The following is a 26,611-nucleotide window of genomic DNA, read 5'->3' as shown; positions in this document are numbered from 1 at the left end:
ATAATATTTACATTAATATGTTCTTACTTTAGTGTTTTAGCATGCTAACATTTATTAGCACTAAACACAAACCACAGCTGAGGCTGATGGGAAAGTCTTTTTTTTTTTTTTTAAAGATATTTGGTCAAAAACCAAACTTGGACCATGGAAAACTCAGGATCAAAGTCAATAGGACTCATCCTCCAGGGACCATGAACGCCTGTGAGAAATTTGATGCAGAAAGTAGTTGAGTTGTTGAGATTTTCATTCTGGACCATGTGGTGGCCGACAGAGACATTGCCATCACTCCTACAGCGTCTACAAAACAGACAGAACTATAAGTGCAGAGCTTGAAGTTACTTCAATCAACATCACTGTCCATGTTTTATATTTCTCATAATTTACATTTTAATGCAGAATGAAAATCTTTTGTATTAGAATCAAAGTCAAAGCCACTTTATTTTTGTCTGGTTGACTGTGGCAAGGTCAGAAGGGAATGTTAGCATCCGTGCAGCATGAAAAGGCTTTATTTTTATTCACTTCTTTACACTTGTACAATGTCAAGTGGTCTCTTCTTCTGCCTTAAAAAAGATCCCCTAGACTCTTAACTGGCCATGTGTTGCTGCCAGACAAGCATTTTGTGGCAGTTTGACCTTTAGTCAATTTCGGGAGCGGTCACAATGAAAGACTGCACTCTTGACTTATAGCTTGATTCTTCACTGACGCAATGTGATCTGTTCCACTTTTTCCTCTTCTTCCTCACACACACACACACACACACACACACACACACACACACACACACACACACACACACACACACAGGCGGATGACAGATCTGGCCTCTTGCCTCACCTTCAGTGTCAATGATAATTAAATGTTTTTGCACTGTCCTAGACTGAGGCATTCATTAATCTGCAGCTGAAGGGTGTCTCATCGTGTGTGTGTGAGCATGAATGAGTAAGAGTAGATAGCCCTCTATCTCCTCTACCTCCATCTAGTCTCCTCGTGTGCTATTATCCACTCATGTTTACCATTTTATCAATGTTTGTCAAAAAATTATACAAGACAACAGTACCTGATACTAAAGCTCTGTATGTCCATTAAATCATCATTTCACCTAGAGCATGTAGTAAAGTCACAAACAGGTGGAATACCAGACTGTTAAATTAATCTATATTTAAAACACCTTTTTAATCTCTTCTTTCTTTACATTGTATCTCGATGGCGAAGCTCATGTGCTGAACTGACACATCATGCCCCCAGCCAGATTACTGCACCACACAGTGACTCTCACCACACAGCAGACAAGGGTAGAATAAAGAGTGAGATGATTTGATATGTAATTAAAAAAAAAAACAAAAAAAACTCATATTTTGCTTAATTTAAAAAGGGAAAATGAGCAGGGTTTTTCAGCACACGAGGGGTCAACATCAGTGACTCACTTACATTCCTACATGAGCTACTGACATGTTCACTCTGGTTTGGAACAAATGCATTCCCAATCACAGCATGTGCTTTGATTTAAATCTTTGAATTGGGGCTTTCAATGAGAGACCTGCAACACAGGATGTGCAACGCTAGAATGTTGTAACTGGCTTCATCAGAGCTCATCAAGATAACATCAAAAACAAGATGTAAATAACACAATTTATTGAGGCTGACGCTCACAATGTGGCTTCGGCTCTTTTTGTGGATTTATCTGGGATTTTCGATACTGTGGATTACCATGTTACCAAGCATCTTATCTCACATTGAATTAGATCAAAACACATGTAATTGATTATAGAACCGATAACAATGTGCTGCTGCTGCTGACGGCATCAGTGTCATTTCAATTTGCATTTTGATTTACCAATTGGTTCCCCATTTAGTTTTCCGTTTGCCGACTCTGTTATCATTTAAGCAGAACTCTGGAGCCTTACTGTGGCGGAACTTATTTGACCTGTAGTGGAACAAGTTCTCTCATCGCCTGTCACTTCGCCCCACGTGCACGCTCTTTGTGGGCATGCCATGTCACCAACTTCAGGTGAGTGGACATCAGATCTTGGATTACCTGTTATTGTATTTTATTACTAATAAATGTGTTGCATACATGTCTCTCCTTATAAATTTACTAAATGTTTGAAACTTTCATTGTTTACACCCAAATGTATTAGCTTGCAGGCTTCTTCTTCTATGCCTTTGCTGGTACATTGCTGCATTTCTTTTCACACCGCACATGTCTCTGTATGATTATGGGGAATAAGTATCTTAAATGTACTGGATGTTGCCTTTGGTAAAGTCAAACAAACAGCATTACAAAGGATTTCAGCCCACTACACCCACATTAGCCTGTTGAGCTCTGCTCGGCTACAAGCACAAACACCAGAACTGACAGGTATGCCACGGTCCTCTGAGAAGGGAAATCTGTACTCCAGTATATTACGGCCCACTTGTTAAGTCTCAAATTATGATGTTAGCCTGCACTAACACACCATAATGTTAGTAGTGGAGCTAACCCTGGAAATAGCTCCATGTTTCTGAAGGGGCTGGCTTTGATCATCCTGTGCGTGAATTAGCCATGCTCTATCTAGTTGAGAGGACGAGCTGTGAGCTTGGTTATCTCTCTTCCCCATGCTGACATCTCTGCACACAACCTGAGATGGGGTGGAGAACTAATTGTATTAAACACTGCTGTATTATAACCACTGTTTTATGGGAAATGCAAGTGAGATGGCAAAGCAGAAAGATTTAAGCTCAGTGACAAGTATTGGCACAGTCTGTTGTGAACAACCACCGTCTATCAAGACATTCATTGCTCATTAAACCTAATAATCCAGATTTCACTATAAGACAAGTAGATCAGCACAGTGATCATTACAGCCCAACAACACATACAGTATATTAGCTACTGCGCTACTGTAGAACAGGATGGTTACAGTATCAACCGACGTTTGACTGCATGTTTGCTGAAGGGATTTCCTCAACTCAGTGGAAATGATGATGGAGAAAAAAAAAAACCCTCCCCACCCTGATGAAAATGGTGGTGTCTGAACTCACCCTCCTGTACTGTCTTCTTGGCTAAGCCGGGGTGGGCTTTAGTTCCCGGGTTTCCATATCTATCAGGTTCGGCCTCTCGCTCTAAAAAAGCCAAAAAAAAACGAAGCAAACAAAACAAAAAACTGAATAATTAGAAATGTTCTTACATGCTTAAAGGAATAGGTCAACATTTTGTGAGATTTAGTTATTGCACTGGAAGAGAAGATCAACGTATTTCATTTGTGTCGACTGAGTCAGTGAGCTGAGGTGTAGCATAAAGACTGGAGGCAGGGGAAGACAGCTAGCCTGGCTCCATCCAAAGTACAAAAATACACCAACAGTACCAGCATTGACATGTCACATCTCTATCTGCTGGTTGCCTGGCACCACTGCGCTAACACAACTACTCCCCTAAAACCTCAAATTGTTGTTTTCATGTTACCGTTTTTGTACAGATTAAACAAACCAGTTAGAACATGTTCGTTACTAAGCTTCAGAAATGCCTGTTCGTTTTTTGAACTAGCAATCTGACAGGAATAATCATTGTAGCATCATTGCCGAACAAAAAAGACAAGTAAACACAGCCAAGGGAAAGCAATGCACCTATCCATCTAGATAGAAAAACACTAATCCGGCCTCTCTCTTACACTAACACTGCAGAAGCTACAGCATCCCACAGGGAAGCAGGCCAGCAGAGCCTCGGGGAGGGAGCAGAGCAGCCAAGCACTGAGGTACAGGGAGTTTGTCATGTCTGTCTGTAGGCTGTGACATTAACACCCTGAGATGATTAACTCACAAACTCATCCATCGCCTGTATTTACTGGTTGAGGCTTCCGACCGTGGACTGTGTATAATGACCAGGATGAAGTAAGGAGATGTGTGTGCATATGAGGGAAAAGTTGGTCCAACATTTTCTTGACAATACGTCCTCTTTCCATTATTCTTCCACTCCCTCTCTTCTGCCAAGACCCCACCTCTGCTCATTATAGTACGTTTTTCTTATCTCTGACTTATCCTCTCTACAGGCAATCTCTCTCAAGTGCTCTTTGTAGGCCTCGTGCCTGTATATCTTTGTATATCTCCCTCTGTCTTCCTCCCTCGAGACTCTCTTATGCTACTGTCCCTTTCGCGTGCTGGCATTTCGCCTGGGGGCTTCTGCTATGATCGCTAGCAACAGCTGTCTGCTCACATCCTTTCAAGTTTATTTATCCTAATTTATGATGATGATTGGAGGCTCTATTGGCCACAGGGCACAAAGGGCACATAAACACACACACACTCAAACACATACACACACACACACACACATACACACACACACACACTTCTCCCAATGTGATTCACTGTTGTGTGTATCTCCCCTTGGAAACAGCCTGTTCAGCAGTGGCTTCACTGCTTGCTGTCCATTGAGTCACAACTTCATTTTGCTTTGAGTTTGTTGTTGATTTTGGCTCTGCCTTTGTAAACTGGAGGTCCAGGGCAGTAACAATTCACTCGCCTCACCGTGGGTCTGCCTGCATTTCCTAATCACCATTTTTCACTAGGTCTTCAGTTCCTCTTCTTTCATACCATCCCTTCTTTTCCAGCCTAAACAGAAATTTAAATGCTTTGCTGATATGATTGGTTTCATCTGTTCATTAAATTAACAATACCCTCGCTGTGACTGTGTAAATTTCCTTCCCCTGCGTGTCAGCAGGCTCCAGGTATCATTACTGGCTCTGTGTGTGTATGTGTGTGTGTGTGTGTGTGTGTGTGTGTGTGTGTGTGTGTGTGTGTGTGTGTGTGACTGGTTAATTTACCGCATACGCTTGAAATCACTGTAGCATGTACGTGTGCATTTCAGCTGATAGTCCCGTTTATGTGGTAAGACTTAACACTGCGAGCACTCACCCCCCTGAAAGAGGGAGATAAGAGCTGAGCCGAGGGTCGTGGATAGTGAGTCACTTTTTATGATGTGGCCAACAAGCCATTAAAATCAGAGCAGTAAACAATGTTTAAAGAACGCCTGGAGAGCGAGCTACAAACCCTTAGCACATTACACTGAAATGAGATATTTGTTCTTGCTCCAACTCACACTCCATTTAATACACAGACCTGAGGTGCTCGCTGTTGTTTGTTGTCCTATCTGTCTCTTTCCTTATCAGTTTGGCTCTTTCTAATTCTTTTAGCTCCTCCAGGCGCAGATCAGAGATGGTTATATGAGAATGTATTGAGAGGCAGTGACAGAGTTAGGGGAGATTAAAGATGGGCCGATGAGAAATGGAAGCAGACAGACAGCATATCTTCAGAGAGACAGAGGCTTAGTGAGTTGGAGAAATATAGCTGATGAAATATATAACAACGACGAACACTCTGCTGGGAAAACACAATGTCACGTCTAATCAGGCTGATTGGCAATTTGGAAGCTCCAGATTTTTCGCGGCTTTGTTTGTGGCTGCTACTGCCAAACCAGAGTGCATCACAAATGACTTCTGTTTTCTGCTGCCAAAACTGTTCCCATAGCAACCACGTATTCACTGTGTAATCTAATTAAGCAAACAGACAGGAGTAGTGAACACCTGAAAATTTTTGAACTTGTATTGTCTTTTCTCCGTCTTTGTCTGCATTGTGTTCTCCAGTTGTGTCTCGGTGCCAGTTCGACTCTCCTGTGCTCCTCTGGACCGGCTGTGATAATGGGGCGCTGCCTGCCATTTGTAATCCTCCCTTTGACTCCCATCTCTGGATAATGCATTGCAATCACAGCCTCACAAATCTGCTGGGCATGTCCATATACAAGAACCCAGAATGAAATAGCCAGAATACTGAGTATAACATTGGTCTTGTTGACAGTACAACTGTTATCTGCTGCCAAGGACTCTTCCTCCCCTCTTGTCTCTCTGCTTGGGCTTAAAGGCCTTTTCAGGGAAACTCTCCAACCATTACAGATGGGACTGAGCAGAAAATAATGCAGATGCAGAAAACCAGTAATAAATACAAATTCGGTTTGATTTTGGAAGACGGCTGAGCTGACCTGGAGGGCATAACAGATTTCCGGCTGAATGCTGAGAGGGGATGACGTTGCAACATGACATACAGCGTGTTTGAAACTAGTCGGTTGTTATTGTGTCACAATCAAATTAAAGAAGTGAAAGCCATCTTTAAAATCATGTAGCCAAAATGAATAAATGGTGATCCACTCACCATTTGTCAACAAAAGACTGCGAGCGAGTGTATGAGGGTGTTTGACCGCAGGTATTTTTTGCTTCTTTGAAATGTGAAAAGTAAAAGTAAATGTCAGGACATGGTGGATATTTTAATGACTACAAGGCAGCCTCTCTCACTCAAGATTGCTGCAGTCAGTCAAAGGTGGGCGGAGAGTGAAAGCAACAACCAACAATTGTGTGAGTGTGTAAAAAATCTTATGTGGGTGTGTATTCTCATATTACTCTGCCTGGTTATGAGAGACAAGATATTGGATTTTGCTTCAACAATGAAACTCATTTTTAAAAGTTTAAAATAAACATCAAAGCAGGTTTTCGTGTGAAAGTTTTCCACAAGAAGTTTACTGAGCTGTTAGCAACTGAGGAGAAGCAATTAACCCATGTCTCATCCTTTTCATTAGGCACAAACCCTTCGAAAAATGTTCCTCCAGTCTTAAAAATGTGGTCTCTGTTCATTCTTGACCTTGGAAATCTTAACATAAGGTCCTCTTATGAGCCTTTTTGGTGAGTTTTCAACCACATCTCACCTTCTTCAAAAGCAGACAGTACTGAACTGATCATGTGAATACTACTGAGCCATGACAATGGAACAAACTCCATCCACTGATGAAGAATGTGAGATATGACTGAGAGCTGAAGTGATTACTCGAATAATCAATATGGAAAATTAACTATTTTAAAGCAACTATTTTGAAAATCTAGTGATGTCGTGAAGTAGTGTGGGAACATGGGAGTTGTAGTTGTCACCATCATTGCCATCACTGCAGTCAACTACTCCCACTTAGGATTCCTTCAGTGTCAGTGATTAAAATCACAGATTTCTCTTGGTGTAAACATTTGGGATAACACAAGTATGCAACTCAACAAAAAATATAACATACAGTAAGTCTAGTCGTTTGTAGACATATTACACCTTTCAATGTGAGGATTTGATGCATTTCTTTGTCTTACATTATAATAAACTGAATATATTTGGGTTGTGGCCTGTTGGTCAGACAAAACAAGACATCTGAAGATGTCACATTGGGCATTTTTTCACTGTTTTTCTATTAACAAATAAAACATCAATCTGATGAAAAAGAGGAGCTTGTGTCCTCTGTTGTTTTATTGACATCAGCCTCAGGAACTGCTTTATCTTTGACCTTGTTCCAAATGATGTCAGTTGTCACTCACACTGGTCCTGGGTCAGCTTTGGGCACACTGTGAAAGCATAAAGCCCAGATCTGTACAACAGATGTCTGTGTAATCCACTCACAGGGCAAGCTGGACTGTCTGGGACACAGGCCAGTGTCAACCACACACACTGACCTCCTTCCACAGCAATAGAACTCAGCTCTAAGCATAACATGTACGGAGGCCTAACAGGTTAACCCTCCAAGACTGGCAAATAGACAGGTCAATGAGCTGTCACCACGGAAACAAGTTTGTGTGGCATTGCGAAGGATACTCCTACCTGTCTACATGACGGAGACAAGAGGGTTGTGACATTTACAGTGAGTGTTTTGTGGGATTTCTAGGACTCTCTCTTCTTGATGCTTTCAGTCAACAGAGTAAGTTAACCGCAGATCTATTAATATCACACTCTGTGCATTGTGTCCAAATTAACAACATCTGAAATACAAATTAATATTTGCATTTCTCATCTCACTGGAGAGCTGCGTTTCATGAAGTTTAATGAAGAGCCAAAAGGAAGTACGGGAAAAGTAAACTTCACAGAACCTCTCTTGTTCTTACTGAAATACACAGGAGATGAAATTATTCTATTAATAATTAGTCTATGCTATTTATCAATCTGTTCCAAAAACTGAAATATGAATGTTTTGAAAAGTAAAAACTCTGCCTTCAGGAATATCATCATATTTTCCTAATCTAGGCAAATGTAGTACAAAATACTTTAATGAAATATTTATTTCCCATCTTAGCCACGGAGATCTGACAATAACCTGCTAGAAACTTGAGTGAAGGCTACCGTCCAAACTGTCAGCGTTAGATCTGAGTGAGGCAAGTTACAGCGTGGACTGTGAACATGTGAAAAGATCCCTACTGAGCTGCTGGAGTGTGGTCCATCTGCGACTCAAAAATACCAATCAAAATGAAGACTGTGTATGTGGTGAAGGAAGGGACAGCATGTCTGTGAGTGTTTCTACTTAATATTTCCTGCAAGGCAAAACGAGCTGATGAAAGAAAAGAGAGAAGAGACAACTACAATGACAATAATAACCAAACATCTTCATATATTCATCAAATATGTATGAAAACCTCTACCAACTAATTCTCACAGGCTTTCAGTGAGTGTTTGTTTACGTCACTGTGGTATGTTGATTCACAGTCATCCGTTGTTCATCGTTATGTAATTTCCATCTGATGAACTCAATAAGTCAGAAGTAATGGAAAGCTCTGAAACAATGAGCAGAAGCATGGGCCTATGAGGTGAAGTGGAGCTGAGAGAAAGGCCTTAAAGTATGAAGAACAAATGAAAGTGATGAGAGACTTTAGAGAAAATTAGGGCGACAAAGAGAGAAAAGGCTGAGGGGAGCGAGAGAAAACAGTGAGGCGGGTTTCCGGGTATATTGTTGCGTGGAAATATTTTGTGGGGAGAAGTATTTTATATAAGAGTCTGTTGGTTTAGTAAATTGACTGCCAGAGAAAACTGTTGCAAAACTTCACCTCCACAGCATGTTAGATTTGTGACTTTTTCACTTCCAGAAAAGTTGAATGTGAAGTTTTTCAGTGTAGAAAATGTTCTCTCTCGGGCTGCTACCTAAACTTTATATAAACGAGGGACATATGGAGACAACAAAGGGAAATGGTTCGTAAATGTCACAGAATCAAAACAAAATGTACCCATATAAGTTACAGCGAGACCTACCCATACTACACTATATTCTATTCTATGCTATTCTTCTATTTCTGAGCATTAAAAGACCACATGCTGTAAACCATGATGACTGTTTGAGTCAGAACGTTATTGGTCTACATCCTGCTCTGCACTTGCAGTATCACCTACATCACCGGTTCCCAACCTGAGTGTTATGACCCCCAAAATGGATCACTTGATAAACCTGAAGGGACACCAGATGATGGGAGAGCTCAAAAAATAAATGTCTGCTGCAGCAAATTCGGTTTATTTTCAAACTTTCTACTTATCTTTGCATTCTCTGCTGTAAATTGCTGACTAATTCTACCTCCTCCACATAATTCATTCTTTAGTTTAACTGGTGGCAAACTGTGACATATACAACCGCTGATAGCTTTAATTTGAAGGGTGGAGCAAAAACTCATGATCAAATATATCACATTAAAGCCAAATTTTACAAACCAAAAACAAAACAGGATTCATTGCCCCAAGGCAATTATCAGAATTACTGTAAAATGCTAATTGCCTTGCAACTTGTATTGGATTAAAATACACATAACAGCACATTATTTCAGAACAACAACATCTGTTGCAGAGGCCCAGTGTAAAATAAAGCTCTAATGCAGTGAAATGTTCTTTAGTCTCACGAAAGCCCTCATCATCCATTTATCGAGCCATTCATTCTCGCAAAACATAAGCACTACCAACAAATAGAAGACAAAAAACATTATTAAATAAATCAATTATTAAATTAAAATCTGTTTATTAAATTAAATTTTATCTGGCCTGCTGTTGCCAAACAGATAGGGGAAAACAGAATCATAGTACAACTAGGACATGCAAAACTAAATCAACAGCACAATCCTGACATGTTTATAATACTGGTACACTGATGAGCTGGATCATGTGTTCATTTCACTGAGGTAAAGCAGCCAACTGGCTTTGCAGACTTAAGTTTTCTGAAATTCAGGAGGTTTAGTTTGGATTCAAAATACATGTTTACCGCAGCTCCACGATAAGCTTCAAATCAACTTCTGGAACTCATTAAACCACAAGAAGTCTAGAAAACAGATTTACCACTGAGGGATTTGATTGCTCAATGTTCAGCATCACCAACAAGTCATTTGTGATCCCACTGATTTCATTCATTAGATGCTACAGAGGCATTAATCGCCCAGTGATTCATCAAGGGAACTGGATTTTGCTCCGTCACCCTTCCTGCTGCTGATTAGTCTCCAAGGGCGACCAGTGATTTATTATTCAAACTGAGATCAGCAGGTGGTGATTGATGCTATCACTATCCTTACGGCTTTTTTGACCTCCAATCAAATTCTGTGAACACACTTGTCATTTCAATGTGATTTCTCTAATCTGAACACAGATTTTTATAAAAATCATGTCACATTAGTTCTTCACCTGGCCCTCACCCTGATGCCAAAGCATCTAGAGCAACAAAAATAAATTCTGAAAACCTGAATTTTCCCCCGAAGGACAATACGTCACCACAGAGGAGCATTAAACCGGCAAGTGAAGGGTGACTTTTTGTCTGAGTGTGTGCAGAGAACCACACAGTAAGCCAGCGCAGTGAGTATCTTTTCCCTCTGGTTACTCTCTGTAGCTGCTGATGACATCAACAGTGAAGCACTCTGTCTGGTCTCTGGTCTAGTTGAATGAAATATTAGTAAGATTAGGAATATACTGTAGTTGACAGATACCAAACTTTGTTCTTAGTGGGAATCAAAAGCAGAGCCTCCATGTTTGGAGAACAGGGCACAGATATAGTTCAGTAGTACATCATCGCTTTTGGCATCTAAATCAGGCTAGTACACGTGCTTCCCCTGGAGTTCGGCACAGAGGATTTCTCCATAACATCTCATGTATTTAGTCCCTGGTTAGGAGAATGAGGCTCTGTTTATTTTTTGTCTTTAGTCGTCGCTGAGAAACTAGAGAGGAGCTCCAGAATTTGATGCACTGAGGCGAGGCTGTTCTCATTAGGCTCGGTATCCACGAGGAGCTGGCCCAGATAAACCTGCTCAGCAAGTCTTTCCCTGAAGAGTTACAGTTACTGCGCTAGATATGCAAAACCAAGCCAGCACAGAACAGGACAAACTCGGTGGTAGGAAGATTTAAGGTCTGGTGTGCTGTTCAGAGAGCTCTAGTCCAATCAAGCCCCCACACTGTGTATGCATGTGTGTGTGTGTGTGAGACAATGAGACTGAGAGTGTGACTGAGCTAGTGTTTGTAATAATTGAGTTTAGTCAAGAGTTACTAGGGGTCTAAGAGCATTACACACTTGAGTGTGATTGATAAAGTGGACTTGGCATTGTTTCCATAGTAAGTCCACAAGCAGGACATAACTGTGGAGAGGAGCAGCCTTTGGCCTTGGAAAAAGACGTGCGCACACACACAAGCACACACACACACACACACGTACGCGTATGTGCACAGGCACAGGCACACACACACCCAAACACACCCACAGTATGTTTAAAGAGATGACTGGATTTTTGGCAGCAGTTCACTGAACAACGCAATTAGTTCATTTGGCGTCCATCTAATTTATAAGCTGTAAACTGTACCATTAAAACAGTGAGATTGAAGGTGTGAAGTAAACAGCAAGTAACTAAGCAAAACAACACACTCAGGCCTCACTATATTAACACTGGCGCAGTTTGAAAGAAGCAAAGTTATTTTTAATTTCTTAAATACCTGCTGAAAATTCTTGAAGGCTTAATGTATTTTCTATAAAACTACATTAAGTTACTGGTAATCACTTTTCAGTCGATGGTTTTGCACTACCTCTATCACCCCATGATACACACCACTGATTTTTATAATACTGCCTATATGATTAACTCCCTTAAAGCAAGAGGCTGCAATTTCAACACACAACTGTGTCAAATCCAGCATTGTTTTCTGTTGAATGTTATGTGTTCAATTCTTGTTTGTCGGTTGCCTTGCATTGGTTGTGACTGACAGGACGCAGGTCCTAACATTAATGTATGTGTGACATATAAAGTTAACAAAGATTGATAACTTTTAACAACTGAATTAAAGGCCCTCAAAGTAATTCTAAATGTTGTTTGAAGTTGAATGGGTGTGAATGGGCCCGATATGTTTGGCAAAACTTATTAATAATGTCTTCAGTTGTAACTATTAAAGGCTGCTACAACAGCAAATGTAAAACATGGCCAGGCCTTTCAGGATTTTGACCTGTGGTAATGATGGCCACATTGGCCTCTGTGTGGGAAATGTTTTTTTCTAGCTCAGGCAAATTGCTCTTTTGACTTAAGTGAGGATAAGTGCATTACAAGATTTGATTAAAAAGTCAATGAGTGTTACGGATGCACCATATGTGCATTTGAGTACTTCCTTCTTTTCTCTGTTTTATTCTGTAAAAATGTTTTGAATTCTACAGACACATTTTCGTTGATATTCAGTACCGTGGTTTGATATCCACCCTGGCTCCCATAGTTAGCATTAATAATAACATAAACATTAGGTCACAAAAAAATAAACAGGACTCACCTTGGTCTAAAGACTTGGCAGGAGCCCAGCTTTTGAAGTAGTCATCCTGAGTGGAAACACAACACAAGAAACTGGGTTATATATATATATATATATAAAAAAAAGAAGAAACACCATGCTGAGAATATCTTTGAATTATTTTGTAGACAAGAGGGAACAGCTCAAATACTAAACTGAACTACTGAGAAACCCTGTCCTCATTCTTCTCTCCTTATGTTCTTTCATACTCGTGTTTTGTAAAAAAAAAAAAAAAAAAATGAACGATTGCCATAGAAAAACAAAAAAAGCGTGAGAGGCAAAAGAGTGTTTGGGCGTGAGAATATAGGACACAAATATACAGAGAAACCAGCAGGAGACCCGCTGGGGAGTAAAGAAAGTTACAGGATCTAGTAAGGAGGACTTGAACTAGGGCAAAACTATTTAATGTCAAGGTCAACATGGATTTCAACAAACAAAAACAATTCAGAAAGCATTGCTATGGTTGAGAGATGTTGTAACATAGCGTAGCATAGTTCCATAGTTTGCCTTTTAGCTGTTACGATGTTTCCATAATTATATGTGAAGACACACAAATGATTCTTATTGCTCACATACAGCAAAGTCTACAGTCATGAAGAAAGCCTCATCAACTGAAAATATTAAATCTGAAAATAATTGGCTTTTCTCTGCTTAGCTCAGTTGAGAAGAGGTTTGGATTTGTTAAGCCACATACACTTTGGTTCAACAGCTCCATTCAGAGCTTATTCCCTGCTCAGTTAGAGACATCTTCTATTGTGTAAAGCAATTAAAAAGCCCATTATGAAAAGAGCCTGGGCTTAAACACTGCTGTTTAGTGTTGTATGTGTATATCATGCATATAAGTGGAAAAAAAGGTTAATAATCCATAAATAACCCTTTAAAACTAATATACAGATGAAGGCAGGAGGGGCACAGGTGGAGAGTTGCTGCAGCTTGCAGCGAGTGCAGCAGCAGCAGCCACCGGTAAGAAGAGCAGCAGGAAAAGTTACTGTGCATTTCAATAGATCTCTCTGTTATGTGCACAGGTTGAAGCTCAACTTCATCACTGTGAGCTCATGAGACTTGCTTCCTTCCATCAAATCCCCCATTTTGAGCGTTTAAAAACACTATAAGGGATTTATAACACTCTTACGTAGTTGTAAGCAGATATTCGAACATTTTAAGTGTTTACCAAGGTGCAGTGTTTGTCAACCTGCCCTTTGAAGATGCATTTAAGATTATCTAAGCAGTGTTTTGAAATAGTGTCATTCATTTTCTGTTTAATCCAGCCTCCACAGTGGCCACAAGAGGAGTTGGTAATTATCTATATTTGCTTACAAACACATTATAGTGTGTTCCCAACCCTTTGTGAAATGTTTATACAGTGCTTAGAAATTCTAGACAGGGTGAGGTAAAGTGTTACCAAAGTGGGTTTGCGGTGGAAGTAATCTGCACACAGACACACACCCACACACACCCACACACACGTACATACGCAGTGGTGGTGTCTGCATCTGAAGCAGTAACCAGAGTGAACCATATGTGTGTCAGCAGGGAGTGAGCCTGTGTCAGTGACAGTATGTGAACCAGGCAGAGAAAACCTGCTGGGTCTGAACACAGGATCTCTACCTCCTTTATTAATGAAGGAAGAGAGAGAGTGAGAGAGTGAGAGAGAGAGAGAGAGAGAGAGAGAGAGAGAGAGAGAGAAAGACAGATATAGAGATAGGAGAAAGAGGTCTAAATTAGGCAGTCGTGTGAAACAGTCCACAGAAAATGGACAGTTGACCCACTCATCCAGTCCTTGTTCTATAAATGACAACTGCCGGCATTCAAGCCAACACAAAAGTTTGTAATGAGGAGATGAAACCTAATTAGCTTCTCCCTCAGGTCCTTATTTCACTCATGTCCTCACTTCTTTTTTCTTTTACTTTATGTCCACCTCTCCTGCTCTGTCTTTATTATAAAATTAACTTTATGGCAGTGAAAGTGCAAAGTAAGGTCTTACTGTGGCAAAGTTAATTTCTGCAGACTCCTGACTAAAGCCTGAACTGTTTAGAGAAATGTGAGACTCGTGTCTTCCCCTAAACAATCAATTTACTCTGAGTCATTATTATTATTATTATTATTATTATTATTATTATTATTGTTGTTGTTATATTATTTATCAGGCTTCAGACCAAATGTGCATGATTTGGACTAATGAAATTCTAATACTACATGTATTTTTTTTTTTACATTTTAGACATTTTTCACAGGATAATGCTGTCCTGTTAAAAAAATGACAATGTCCCCATTCACAAAGCCAGCTCCCTAAAGAAACAGTTTTCCCAGTTTGGTGTGGATGAAGGTGACCGGCCAGCACAGAGTCCCGACCCTAAACCCTTCCATCACTTGAATGCAGACTGTGAGCCACACCTTATCCTCCACCCTTGCTGATGCTCTTGTGGCTGATTGGGAATAAATCCAGGCAGATAGGTTCTCAAACCTTGCGGAAAGTCTTCCCAGAGCAGTGGGACACCAGGAGACAGGTTTTTTTGTGAGGTTAACATTAGCCTACATAAAACTGCTGTGCACTAACTGATACAATACTACTTGTAGAAACTGCTACATTTGCTTTTAGAGTAAGAACACTATCAAACCACTACTGCAACATTTTAATATTCTGAACTATATACCACGTTACGGCTGACCAGCCACCCAACCTGCTGAGCATTTAAATCAGCAACACAACCCCTGCTCGGCAACAATGCCTTAAAGCGAGTGCCAGACACACATTACAATGTCTGCGGCTGCCAGGAAGGTACCGCAGTATGTTTCAAAGTAGTGTTATCAAGTTACAAACACAATGGATTTACTTACCTCGGCTTCCTTTAAATGTTTGCAGGGGGAGCCAGGCAGAGTAATAGAGGGGAGAGAGGGGAGAAAGAAAGAAAGAAAGGTCAGTAATAATGACACAGTATGCGATGTCTATCAGATCTATTACTGTGTTACTCATTCTGAATACTGAGCTCAACTCTAGACATTCATTTAATAGAAATCTGATTCCGAAGGTGATAGAATACCAAAGGACTCACACATACATACGCTTGCGCTAACAGCATTACGAGATAGCCTCATTTGATGTGGCATGTAATTTGAAACACAGTGAGAGCAAACTGTATAGGCTTGGAGCAGAGGCACAGCATAAAGGGAGGAGAGAGAGAGAGAGAGGGGGGAGACAGAAAGACGGAGAGGCAGGGAAGTTGTGCAAATGTATAGGCAGGAGTAGAACATTGTGCTAAAATGAACTGAATGAACATGGATGGTGGTAAATTGGAGGAGAGGTTATGTTATGTCATATACATAAGTGTTTGGTCAAATTGGAGTTACAACAGAAGTCTGACTTTTTAGCAGCTCGTTTACCATGCAAAAATTTCTTTAAACTTCAAGAAAGTTTCTGTGATACCAGTATGTAACATTGTCACAAACAGACAAGGAGACAGGAGAGTACTTCCATAGTGTAATTCATGCAATTACGTGTGGTTAAACTACTTAGCGCATATTCACGTGTATTACATTTTTGTACTGATTTGTTATGGACTTTAGTGTAATGATAGTAGACAGATAAAAACAGATATTAAAGCCTAAACCCTATGAACTTGCGCTGGTCTAATGTCCATAGTTAGAGCTCATTTGAGGTACTCTTTAGTCTGGTAGTCTGGTAAACAGTGAATTAGTCTGTATGGCCATATTCGCACAAGATTCTGTGGTGTGAATATGTTTGTTGATTTTTAAACCATCTGGACAATTTGCAACTTGTTGATATTTTCTGCTGAGTTCATTTTGACCTGCAGATACAAACATGTTGTGTGTACAAGAGAAAATGTATCATCTGTTCTCATCAGTATTGGCTGTGACCAGCAGAGGACTGCAGTTGAGGTGCTGCTGCCTGACATGTAGTTCAGCTGGTTTTTTTTTTTAAACTAGCTAGTGTTGCTTTAGGTTCAGAGCAGTTGCCACTGGCCGTCTTATTATTCAGTCTAAGTCTCAGGGATGACCTTTCCTTTCCCAGGACCTCCATTAATATTTTAGTGTGCTCATCTCAAAAGCATTAACTGGCTATTTTAGCTCGCTGCGACACTGCCCCAATGTCATTCAAACCCTTCAAAGTGATTACAAGGAGATAAAACTCTGACTTTATTATCATATCATCTGCGTTGGAGGTGGTGCTGGAATTTTCATTCGTGATTCACAGTGAAGGAAGTCTTTCACTCGTGTCCATTCAAAGTTGCAAGCAAAAAAAAAAATTGTTTAATTAAGTCTTTTTTCGGGTTTAATTAAAATCTGTTTAAAATGTAACACAACAGCTGATGAGATTCCTTTATTATAAAACTGTACATGATGCAGTTTATTTAGCAGTGCCTCCATTTTAATTACGGTTAATTGACTGCATGTCTGTGTAAACACCTTCGTGTCGCACTGAGTAATTCCATTAGACGTTGCAGTTAAGCTGCTAAACAGCAACATCTAGTCAAGCTAAACTAGGCTGCAGTGTTCAGTCTCCCCTGAGGTAGAAAAACGGGCAGACATTTCAATGAGGAACGCAGTGGGAAAGGCCGAAAACAACTTGCCGAAAACTTCAACTCAGCATATCCTGTATGCTTGGTAATATGGTTACTTGGCTGTGTTGCGCTCATTGTGAACCCCGGGCTCTAGTGTCAAATTCAGATTTTCAGTCAGAAATCAGATTTTTGCTGTGGTAAACAATACTTTGGTACCTAAATACTTTAATAGTTTAATACTTTAATAGTTTCTGTTTTACGGCCCAACAGAAACATGGGTTGTTCTATAAGCAAATAACCAAAGATCTTGCTTTTCTGTAGAGGGCAGTCATTGCAGTCACATGTAAACCAAATATTCCAGTTTTCAGAAACCTGGCATGCTAACTATAGTACTTTATCAGAATCCAGGATACTGTGGCATGTAAACACCTTATCCAGATTTCTGATTATTCTCTGTCATATTAGCAGGTGCTTCCCTATCTTCCCTATCTGAATGCTGATATAAAAGTCTGACAGTGGTAATTAGGGATACAGCAGTCCTGTATGCCGAATCGCCAACAGATACTGACTTTAATAAGTGGACTGGGTTTCCACCAGATGTGATGATCCACATTAAAATATTTCCTTTACCGATGTCCTCATAAAATTCAGTGTTTACAGTTACTGTACATTCATTCTGTCATGGGGGGGGGGGCTGCTGAATTCAATTTTTAGGGCCAAAGGAATTAGCTGGACTAATGCTAATATTAATGTATTCCATGTAATAAGGGTTACAGATTTTAAAATAGGAACAAAGGAGGAATGGGTATCAGATCAGTAGATCAGCAGATACCCTAAGCTGAGGTGTTGGAATTGATATCAGGAGAGAAAAAGATGGATTAATGCATTCCTAATGCAGAAGATAAATGTTATTGTTGCTTTCATCTCCAATTACTGATGGTCTGATGGAAAAGCTAAATCCAGCTGAAGCCAGAAACCAACGTGTGTTGACCTGTTTGCTGGATAAAAACTTTTATAATCATGTATACAAGGGGATTCATAACCTGGTTCTTCTTATTCATTGAAAAAAAACATATCCTGAATAAGATCAAAACCATACCAGTGTGCATGTCAACATACTAATGACTTACACATCAGCAAGAGGTCACTCCTCAAGAGAATTATTTGTTCATGCTGTATGAACTAATAATCTGTGCTTTTATTTTACTTGTGAGAACAGTTTTAAAAAGTCTTCAGTTTCTCTGATGGACTCTTCACAGTCAGGCTGTCTCCCGAGTCTCCACCAAATCAGCTTTTTTTTTTTCCCTCTCCAGTTTAAAGTGATGGCCCTGAGATTTCATCTGATAGCAGATCCCTGAGGAAGCCTGTGACAGGAAAGGACCAGAATTGATTCAGAAGGAAATCAAAGTGGGAATGGCTTCAGCCCGATTAGCTTCCCTCAGCAGAGGTAACCTCCACTGAACGTGCATGTGTGTGTGTGTGTGTGTGTGTGTGTGTGTCTGTGTCTGTGTGTACGTGCGTGTGTGCACGTGCTTAAACTCACAAGTGGGTATTTGTGAGTTTGCACAAATACGCACGCTAACATTAAAATTGGCAAAGCCATGCCTGGAGTGCTGACTGAAGATGTCATAATCAGGGGATGGGGATGCAAATCTGGCCTCTTGGTGGAAACTAAACAGCATTAAAAATTTACTGTGTACTTTATGCATTTTATTCATGGGTCTGGAACCTTGCCGAATTCCTTCCCACCCTCATCTTTTTCCCCATAGTCTCTAATTCATTCCCCCCTCCTCCTCCTCCTCTCCTTCCTTCCCTCTCCACCGAGTCTCTGCTCTCCTCTTTAGGCTACATCCTGCTTATAGACAAGCACCAGTCTGGGATCTGATCAGCACCCTGTGAAGCTGATATATGAGCTTTGTGAGCAGATAGCATAACAGAGCAGAGAGTGGATTTCAGAGATACACTGCATCAGATTACTGTTAGGGCTCTGCAGAAGTGAAGAATGCTGAGTGGGACCAGTGGACACAGTTTTGCTTCAAGTATTAAGAAAAGCAACGCACACATATTCAGAGAGGGGAATAGTACTGATGAGCCTGTTCTCACAAGAAACTTTGTACTCATTAGTAGGAAATTGTACACTGTGTGAAGTCAACCAGGCCTGTCGTGTTCTCAAAATTAAGCAAAATCATCATCAAAACCCTAGAATAATTTTAATCAAAATAATTTGAACTACCCTGAGAAAACTCAGGCCTGTCACTTCTCATATACAATATAAAAAACTGTGCTTTTTAATAGAATGCCACATGATCCTCTATTAGAAATTTATACAGCCTTTACAAGAGCAGTTAAGGCCATTATATTGATGAAGGTAACAGGATTATTAGGGCTTATGAAGACTTCCTGGCCATTATCATAATAGGCAGAATTTAATATGGAAACTCATTAACTGTCAAACACTTGACAAATTACTTGGATCAGTAGTTTTCTAAGTGACTTTTAGGGCATTACATGCTATTAACGTTATGACCAGCGCTCAAACCCACAGCAATGTGAGGTCCTGTGGGTTTGCCTTAACTGGCTGAGCATTATGAGTACAATTTTTTTGTCTGACCTCCACCGCATGGATGTGAAACTGCTGTGTAACCCTATAGCCGGTATATCTTATGATTATACGTAAATCAGAAGAAATACATCATCTAACTACAGTTTCAAAGCACCTGAACTTGTAAAAGTGGAACTTCGGCCAGGAAACATTCGTTTTTAGAGCCTATTGTCAGCATGGACTTGAAGTTTATTAGAGATTATTAAAAGTGAAATTGAAGTCGTGCAGCAGAGGACTGTGGGTTTTATATCCTTTTTTTTTTCTCCATCTTTGGACAAAACCAGTTAATAATTACACAGAACAGTTTAGTCTGGTTTTGTTGACATGTTGATGAAGAAGTCTAGATGTGTAGGCGTTAGGAGGTTTTATAATATGTTTTTTTTAATATATATATAAACTTCTTTATACCCTTTGTTTCAGTGGTATTTGATGGCTACACTTTCAACATGCTTTTGCAGGTTAAAAAGTAAAATTGTTGAATATGTAACAGTGTTACAGCTGCGTGTGCATGTCACTGCTGTAATTGTGGCTTATTTACTTACACATTGTATACAGTCGAACTATGATATACAAAGGAGAATAGATTGAGAAAGGGAATGGCGCTATATGGTAAAACAGAGGGAGGAGAAGAAAAATGTACTGGATAGATGGAGGATATCAAGAGCACGAGGGACGAGTAAAGAAGCTGGAAACGAAGGAATGTGTTGTAGGAGCAGAGCAGAGAGGAAATAGGAAAGAAGGTGGGTAAGGTAGAGAGGAGGAGATGATGAGAAGACATGGACAGAATAGGGAGAGGGGGTGAGGGGCACAGACAATACAGTGAGAAATAAGAAAGAGGAGAGAGGGAGAACAGAGATGGGAGTCTGCTTTTCCTGTAGTGCAGCTCCACTGGAGTCTATCCAGTATTCGTGTCTACATCCTGAAGACTGACAGGCAGCATCTCATTCATACGAACAGAGAAGTAACACAGAATATTACATGTGGTGCAGAGAAGATGAAGCAGAACACTACCACACACATCTCTACATATTGTAGACATGCATGAACACATGCACACACACGCACACACTCACCTGCTTTTAAGGATATCTGTACAAACTCAAATAAATAGGTTTTTGAAAGGTACTCAAACTTCCTCGCCTGCTCTCGCTCTCAATCACAAACACACGCACGTATGCAGGTACGCGCACACACACAAACACACACACACATACACACACACACACACACACAATTAAGCTAAAAATAAACATGGCTTGATCATTACGACAGTGATTTCGGTCCAGACTGTAAAGTTACGTAAGGATCTGGCTAACCAATGAGAACATTTGCATTCACAGCCAATCCAGCCTCTCTAAACTGAGACAAACGACTTCTTTTCTTTCTGCTTACTTCCCCCCCCCATCTCCCCTTGGCTTTCTATTTTTATAGTCACCCTCATTCATCAACTCTCTTCTCTCCTCTTCTCCTCATTTTTTCCACTGCTGAAAACATCCCTCAACTGATCCAGAAACTGAACAATGTGGCTCAAAGCTGAACCTCAAAAATCTGCTTCCTCTTCATTCTGTTCTCTCTTTTCACGTTAATGAGGGAAAAACCTTCACTGAGCAGTCTGTTATTCAAAATATCTTGCCATCTTCCCACTCTTCCGACTTCTTTCTCTTTCTAATACCCTCTCCAAACTGGCTTCCTTTCCTTTTTCTTCTATTTCCCCTCAGTTTCAGGACATTCAACATGAAATTCAATCAATTACGAGAGAAGTGGAGTGGTGGAAAGAGGCGATTGATAGTTAAGCGTGAGTTTTAATAAAAAGTGTAGTGAGCAGAGAAGGGGAACTGGGAGGAAAACTAGAGGTTGAAGAAACAAAGAGAAAGGAAAGGACAAAGGATGAGGCTGATGATGAAGCTCTGAGACACGAAGATATTTGCACAATCACAGAAATAGCAGGTGTCGCGAGGAAGAGAGTTGGTCTGGATGAATGACGTTTTGGACTCATCAAAACGACTGGTTGTCAGGGCATCTGGAGTTATATTTCCATCCCAATGTCAATTCAGTCTCCCTCTTTTTTTTTTTACATAATAGCATATGGATAGAAGCCAGCTAATGACAGAAAAAAGAGGATAATGAGTAATAAAAAGCTTCATTGTTTGGGCTCACCCCAATTTGTAAATTTGTGGATTCATAAATCAGAAATTAAATGACTCAGCTGCCTCATCTGATCTGATGTTACACTAAAGGCTGGGGGATTATGCTCCAGTAGAACTGGTCCGCAGGACATGCCGTCCGACCTCGCCTGAAGGCAAAAGTGTTTTTCTAGCTGCTCTGAATGGCCGCACTCAAAGGCAGGGTGAAAAGTGGTTGAACACACACTAACCAGTTGGAGTATACTGGTTCCTTTACCCCTCCGTAATCATTGTTGTCAAAATTATGTAGTAGGTGGAAATGTACATACTTGAAATCTAATCTAATAACAAATGCAACATGAAACTAAACCAAAAACGATTACATCGCAGAGATGTACGTTTAATCTTTAAAATGTCAGAAAATGGTGAAAAATGCCACAATTCCCCAGCCAGTGATATTTGTTTGTACTGTCTCATGAACTGTTCAAAACCCAAAGAGATTCCATTTCTGTTCTCATTTACAATGATACATAACAAAAAAAAGCAGCAGATTCTCACATTTCAGAAAACAGTAAACGTTTCCATCATTTCTCCTATAATCACTTCACCACTGCCTAAAATATTATTATAAATACTATCATACTTATTTTTGTCAGTTATTCTCTGTGACCATGCCCATAAAGATTCGTCAAGAATACATGTCTGCAGTGAGAAATGCGGATTTTAGTGCATCACCAACAATTAGTTAACAAATGAGTGAACAACTGACTGACTGCCTGAAAAAGTGACCAAGTCAGTAAGAGATGAGGATAAAGGGGGAAAAAAAGTTGAAGAAAACCCAGCCACATGTTTGAGTTAAACACAGTGACAGAGGAGGAACTGAAGAGAATGAGATCAAAGCGAAGACAGACAGAAACTGACAAGGAAACATGACTAGGTCAAAACCTTGTATATTTGCGTTCTGCCTAGTGTCAGCCGGTTTCAACTCTTTATCTGTTTACTTCTCTCCTGCCCTTACTGGTCATATATACAGTGTTTTAACACAGATGAATTCCCAATAAAGCTGTTTCTCATGTATATGTTGTGCTGTTTCTGTTGTCAGGCAATAGACCAAGTATGAAATAGTGACTTGAAACGCGGCCCATTAATACAAGATGTTAACTCCCAAGCCAAATCCAAGCTGCTGCTCTAAATTGCTAACATCCTGATTTATAACCGTGATCTTGTCTGACAAACACCGACACAGAAGTTAAAGACAATGGCTGTGTTGTGATTTTGGCTATATTTACATGTAAAATGATCCCTCAGAGAGAAAGTTAGAAGCTCATTCACGTCATCTGCTGTGTGATCAGAATAGAGAGGTGTGTCTCCGGATGGAGAGCCCGACCTCGCGCTCTCAGGGCAATTACTGTCAAGTAGCTAAGATTTGAAGAAATCGCAAAATTTGTTGCCAGGAGCTTCTTCGAAAAAAAGACACTAAAGGAACCTGAAAATTGGTTAATCTAGAGACAAAAGGTCTAAGTTTTCAACACTGCTTGCTTGATCCAAACCATTTTGAAAGAGAAACAACCAATGCTTACTCCCAACACTTGGTTGGCCTTGCTGTTGCAGTCCAGACAAAAGTCTCTTGTGATTTTTTATATTTTCTCCACACACCTAGCTAAGTCTCATGTTTCTTCACCGTGTAAGCCTCACAGTAGCTCACAGGCGCGTCGAGGTAACCTAGATCTAAAGCTGAGGAGGACGCAGACTGTTGAATACAGTGTAATAAATAACACAAGATGTCATGAGATTAGCTTGAGATGGCTACACGTCTGCTGCCTGCTGACCCCGGCTGCCCGATAGGTTGAGGAAACAGGTTTGTCAGTAAAGCACACTGTACTCTGAGTGTGGATCCTTGATTCTCTTATCTGTGAGGCGAGCTCCACCTGTGACTGTGCAGCCATGAGCTAGATGATGAAGAATAGACTCTGCTGCTGGCTGCTAACAGCCTCGGCTCTCACACAGTGCTTTCAGGTGGCTGCCATGCTTCCATAACCTCTCCTTGGTGAGAAAAACAAAGCCGTAGTTGTCTGTTTCTCTGCTCCTGGAAGAAAACGCAACAGCTTGCTCAACACATTTCAGTTTCCTTTTCACTCTCTCCGCTCTATACCTGACAGATGTTGTTCAATTGTCACTGTTGAGCAGGATATAGATTGTAAGAAAGGAAATTGTGGTCTGTTAATAGCCCACCCGCTTCTGCTAGTGTTGTCTACACTACATCTAAATACCCAGAGCGAAATAATTTAGTGATATTTGGAAAGAAACAGTGGAAATCAAAGAGAGAAAGACATCTCTATTTCTCTTTTTGCTTTCTAACTGGCGACTAGATCTTCAATTTGTCACATTAGTGGGAACTTCTGCTGATAAAAAGACACATTGGCTGTAAACGAATCCATATATTTGCATTGATGAGCTGTGAGAAAGCTCCAGAATGGAGATAAATGGAAACACAGATCAGTCAAGCACAGAAAATAAGGGCAAAGGATGGAAAAGTTCACAACAGACATTATATATTCATAAGGCAACTGTGTTTGTCTCTCTCTCGGTGTGAGTTAGGACCCTAAACAGAGATCTATTGAGTCTCACCATGAAAATACATGAAAAGTGGTTGAAATTATGCAAAAAGAGCGTGAAAGGGACGATGATAGTTGGTTTACAGCAGCGTGTTTTGGGCAGTTCTTGTTCAAGTACAAGTTCACATGCAGAATTCAAATACACTGATTTAAATTCAGTCATTTTACTTCCGCTGAAAAAAAATGTCCTTTATCTTTATCTTTAAATACCATCCTATCTGATAGAATCCCTCTGCTCCTGTCGTTATCCCACGGTGATAGTGCAGACGTGGCGACAGGCCAAGTGGTAAGCCAATCATACACAGGCTCTCTTATCTGCCTGCTCCACTGGGGAAACAAGGGAAGAGCTCAGGAGGATGGAGAGATAAATGTTCTTTCTTTACTCCAAGTACATTACTCTGCTCTGTTTAATCTTCTTCTCTCGCTCCTCTCTTCCCTCCACCTCAGTTCCCCTCAGTAAGTTTGCAGAGTTTCCTCTCCCCCTCAGCATGTTAGTAGAGCTGTCCTGAACCAGTCAGAGCAGTCTTGCACTTAGCTTCTCCTTACCGGCTCCCCCCAACTCTTCCTCATTCGCCTTCATTCTGCCCTGACACTTTTTGTCTTTCTTCTTGTTTGCCTGTGTGTTCACAGAGTAAATGCCAGTAGAAAGTTCAAAGGAAGCCTGTGGGAAGAGGCTCCTGCATTTCACTGTTTGTGTGTGTGTGTGTGTGTGTGTGTGTGTGTGTGTGTGTTTATGTGCGTATGTGTCTTTGTGCTGATACCTAGCTGTCTCTAAGGCTTTGTCAAACTAAATGCAAGTCAAATGAATGCAGACAAAACATCCACACCAGGCCCAAGACAAGCTCGCACACTAGACTATTCCCCGAGTGTTTTCATGTTCGCCGCATGTGAATGGAACATTTGTTGGTTTAAAAAAATGTTAAAATTATAGTCTGTTCTTTTTTTTTATTCCCACCATGTGGGTTTTTCTGAAGGTCACCCAAACTATATTTATAGTAAAAGCTGAGCTCAGCCATAATCTAAACTAGTCCACATATCCCCCAATTTACTGGTCCATGTTCTAAGACAGTGATTTATTGTTAGAGCTTATAGTGTGCTTCATGAGAGTCTGATATCACAGCAGGCCAATGCATGAGGAAAAATGCTGATATTTAAGGTCAATCTAAAAATCCTGGTGAGATCAGATATCACCTAACTAAGATACTGTGTCTGACTCTACACCAGCACCACATATATAATACTTATGGGTCTACAAGAGATAAAGAGCTTCATTTATTGTGCTCCCTGAAAGGTTTGCAAGTTTTAGGGCTACATCTATCATCTTATCTTCATTATCAATGATCAACTTACTATTCGACATCCAAAGAGATTCAATTTCATGTAACGTATGACGTAGGAAAGTAGCAAATCTTCACAATGGAGAATCTGGGACCATCATATGTTTAGCATTTGTGCTTAAAAACAAATAATTTTTAAATTTTTGAGTAATCAATTAAACGTTATTCACATCCTTTCTCGGTTATCTCTGACCATCTCAGAGGAATGATACTAAAACAATGTATTTCTGCTCAAGCACGGCTTTTTACTCTGCAACTTTTGTTTTTGAGGATAACAACTGACCAAGGAACATGTTACTGTTCAATGATCCGAAAAACACTGATACTGACTAATACTGACCCCTTTATACTGAGAATCCCCAATTAGTTTCCCATTTTGTGTCTCCAAGGCAAACACAAAAGCTAGACAAAAAAATCAAAGGGCTATGTTTTAAATTAGAGCCAGCAAATGTCAGCAAGACTACTGTGAACTTTCCTTCATTCCATATTTATCACCTGAGGGTGCATCTTAGGAAACAGCACTGCACACAGGGCACAAGTCAGGATTTGACCCACAGTGAGTCAGCTGGGCCATAACAACAGATCTCACACACAGACACACACACACACACAGATGGACAAATAAAGTGGATATTCTTAGACAAAAACAGCACTGCCATCGCTCAAGGGAAGGAAAGATGACTTTAAGCAGGACAAATATTGTTCTCCTTCACTGTTACATCCACTGTCTTCTAAACACAACAACAGCAGTCTGCACTGTGTCTGATCAAAGTTAGTGGTAAAGACTGCTAACTGAACCCCCCACCCCCCA

The 26,611-nt window shown here is 40.4% G+C and overlaps 1 protein-coding gene across 3 annotated transcripts in view; it reads right to left on the bottom strand.

The window, feature by feature from the left end:
• Positions 1–26,611, bottom strand: part of spock1 (SPARC (osteonectin), cwcv and kazal like domains proteoglycan 1) — an 88,193-nt gene that overhangs the window by 29,612 nt on the left and 31,970 nt on the right. For 2 of the 3 annotated variants that reach the window (XM_087171061.1, XM_087171062.1), the window contains exons 3-4: positions 12,586–12,631; positions 3,022–3,102 (exon numbers count right to left, since the gene is read on the bottom strand). In XM_087171061.1, coding sequence (XP_087027187.1) covers positions 3,022–3,102; positions 12,586–12,631 — 127 coding nt within the window. The remainder of the gene's footprint in view (positions 1–3,021; positions 3,103–12,585; positions 12,632–26,611) is intronic. The other variant, XM_087171063.1, reaches the window with a different exon arrangement.

The sequence above is a fragment of the Seriola lalandi genome, unplaced genomic scaffold, assembly GCF_002814215.2.
Source record: "Seriola lalandi dorsalis isolate HSWRI2012SDOR001 ecotype SW California unplaced genomic scaffold, Sedor1 jcf7180002054973, whole genome shotgun sequence".
In the NCBI taxonomy this organism is placed as follows: Eukaryota; Metazoa; Chordata; class Actinopteri; order Carangiformes; family Carangidae; genus Seriola; species Seriola lalandi.
The sequence above is the reverse complement of the archived record's forward strand: the minus strand, read 5'-3'. Positions and strand labels throughout refer to the sequence as shown.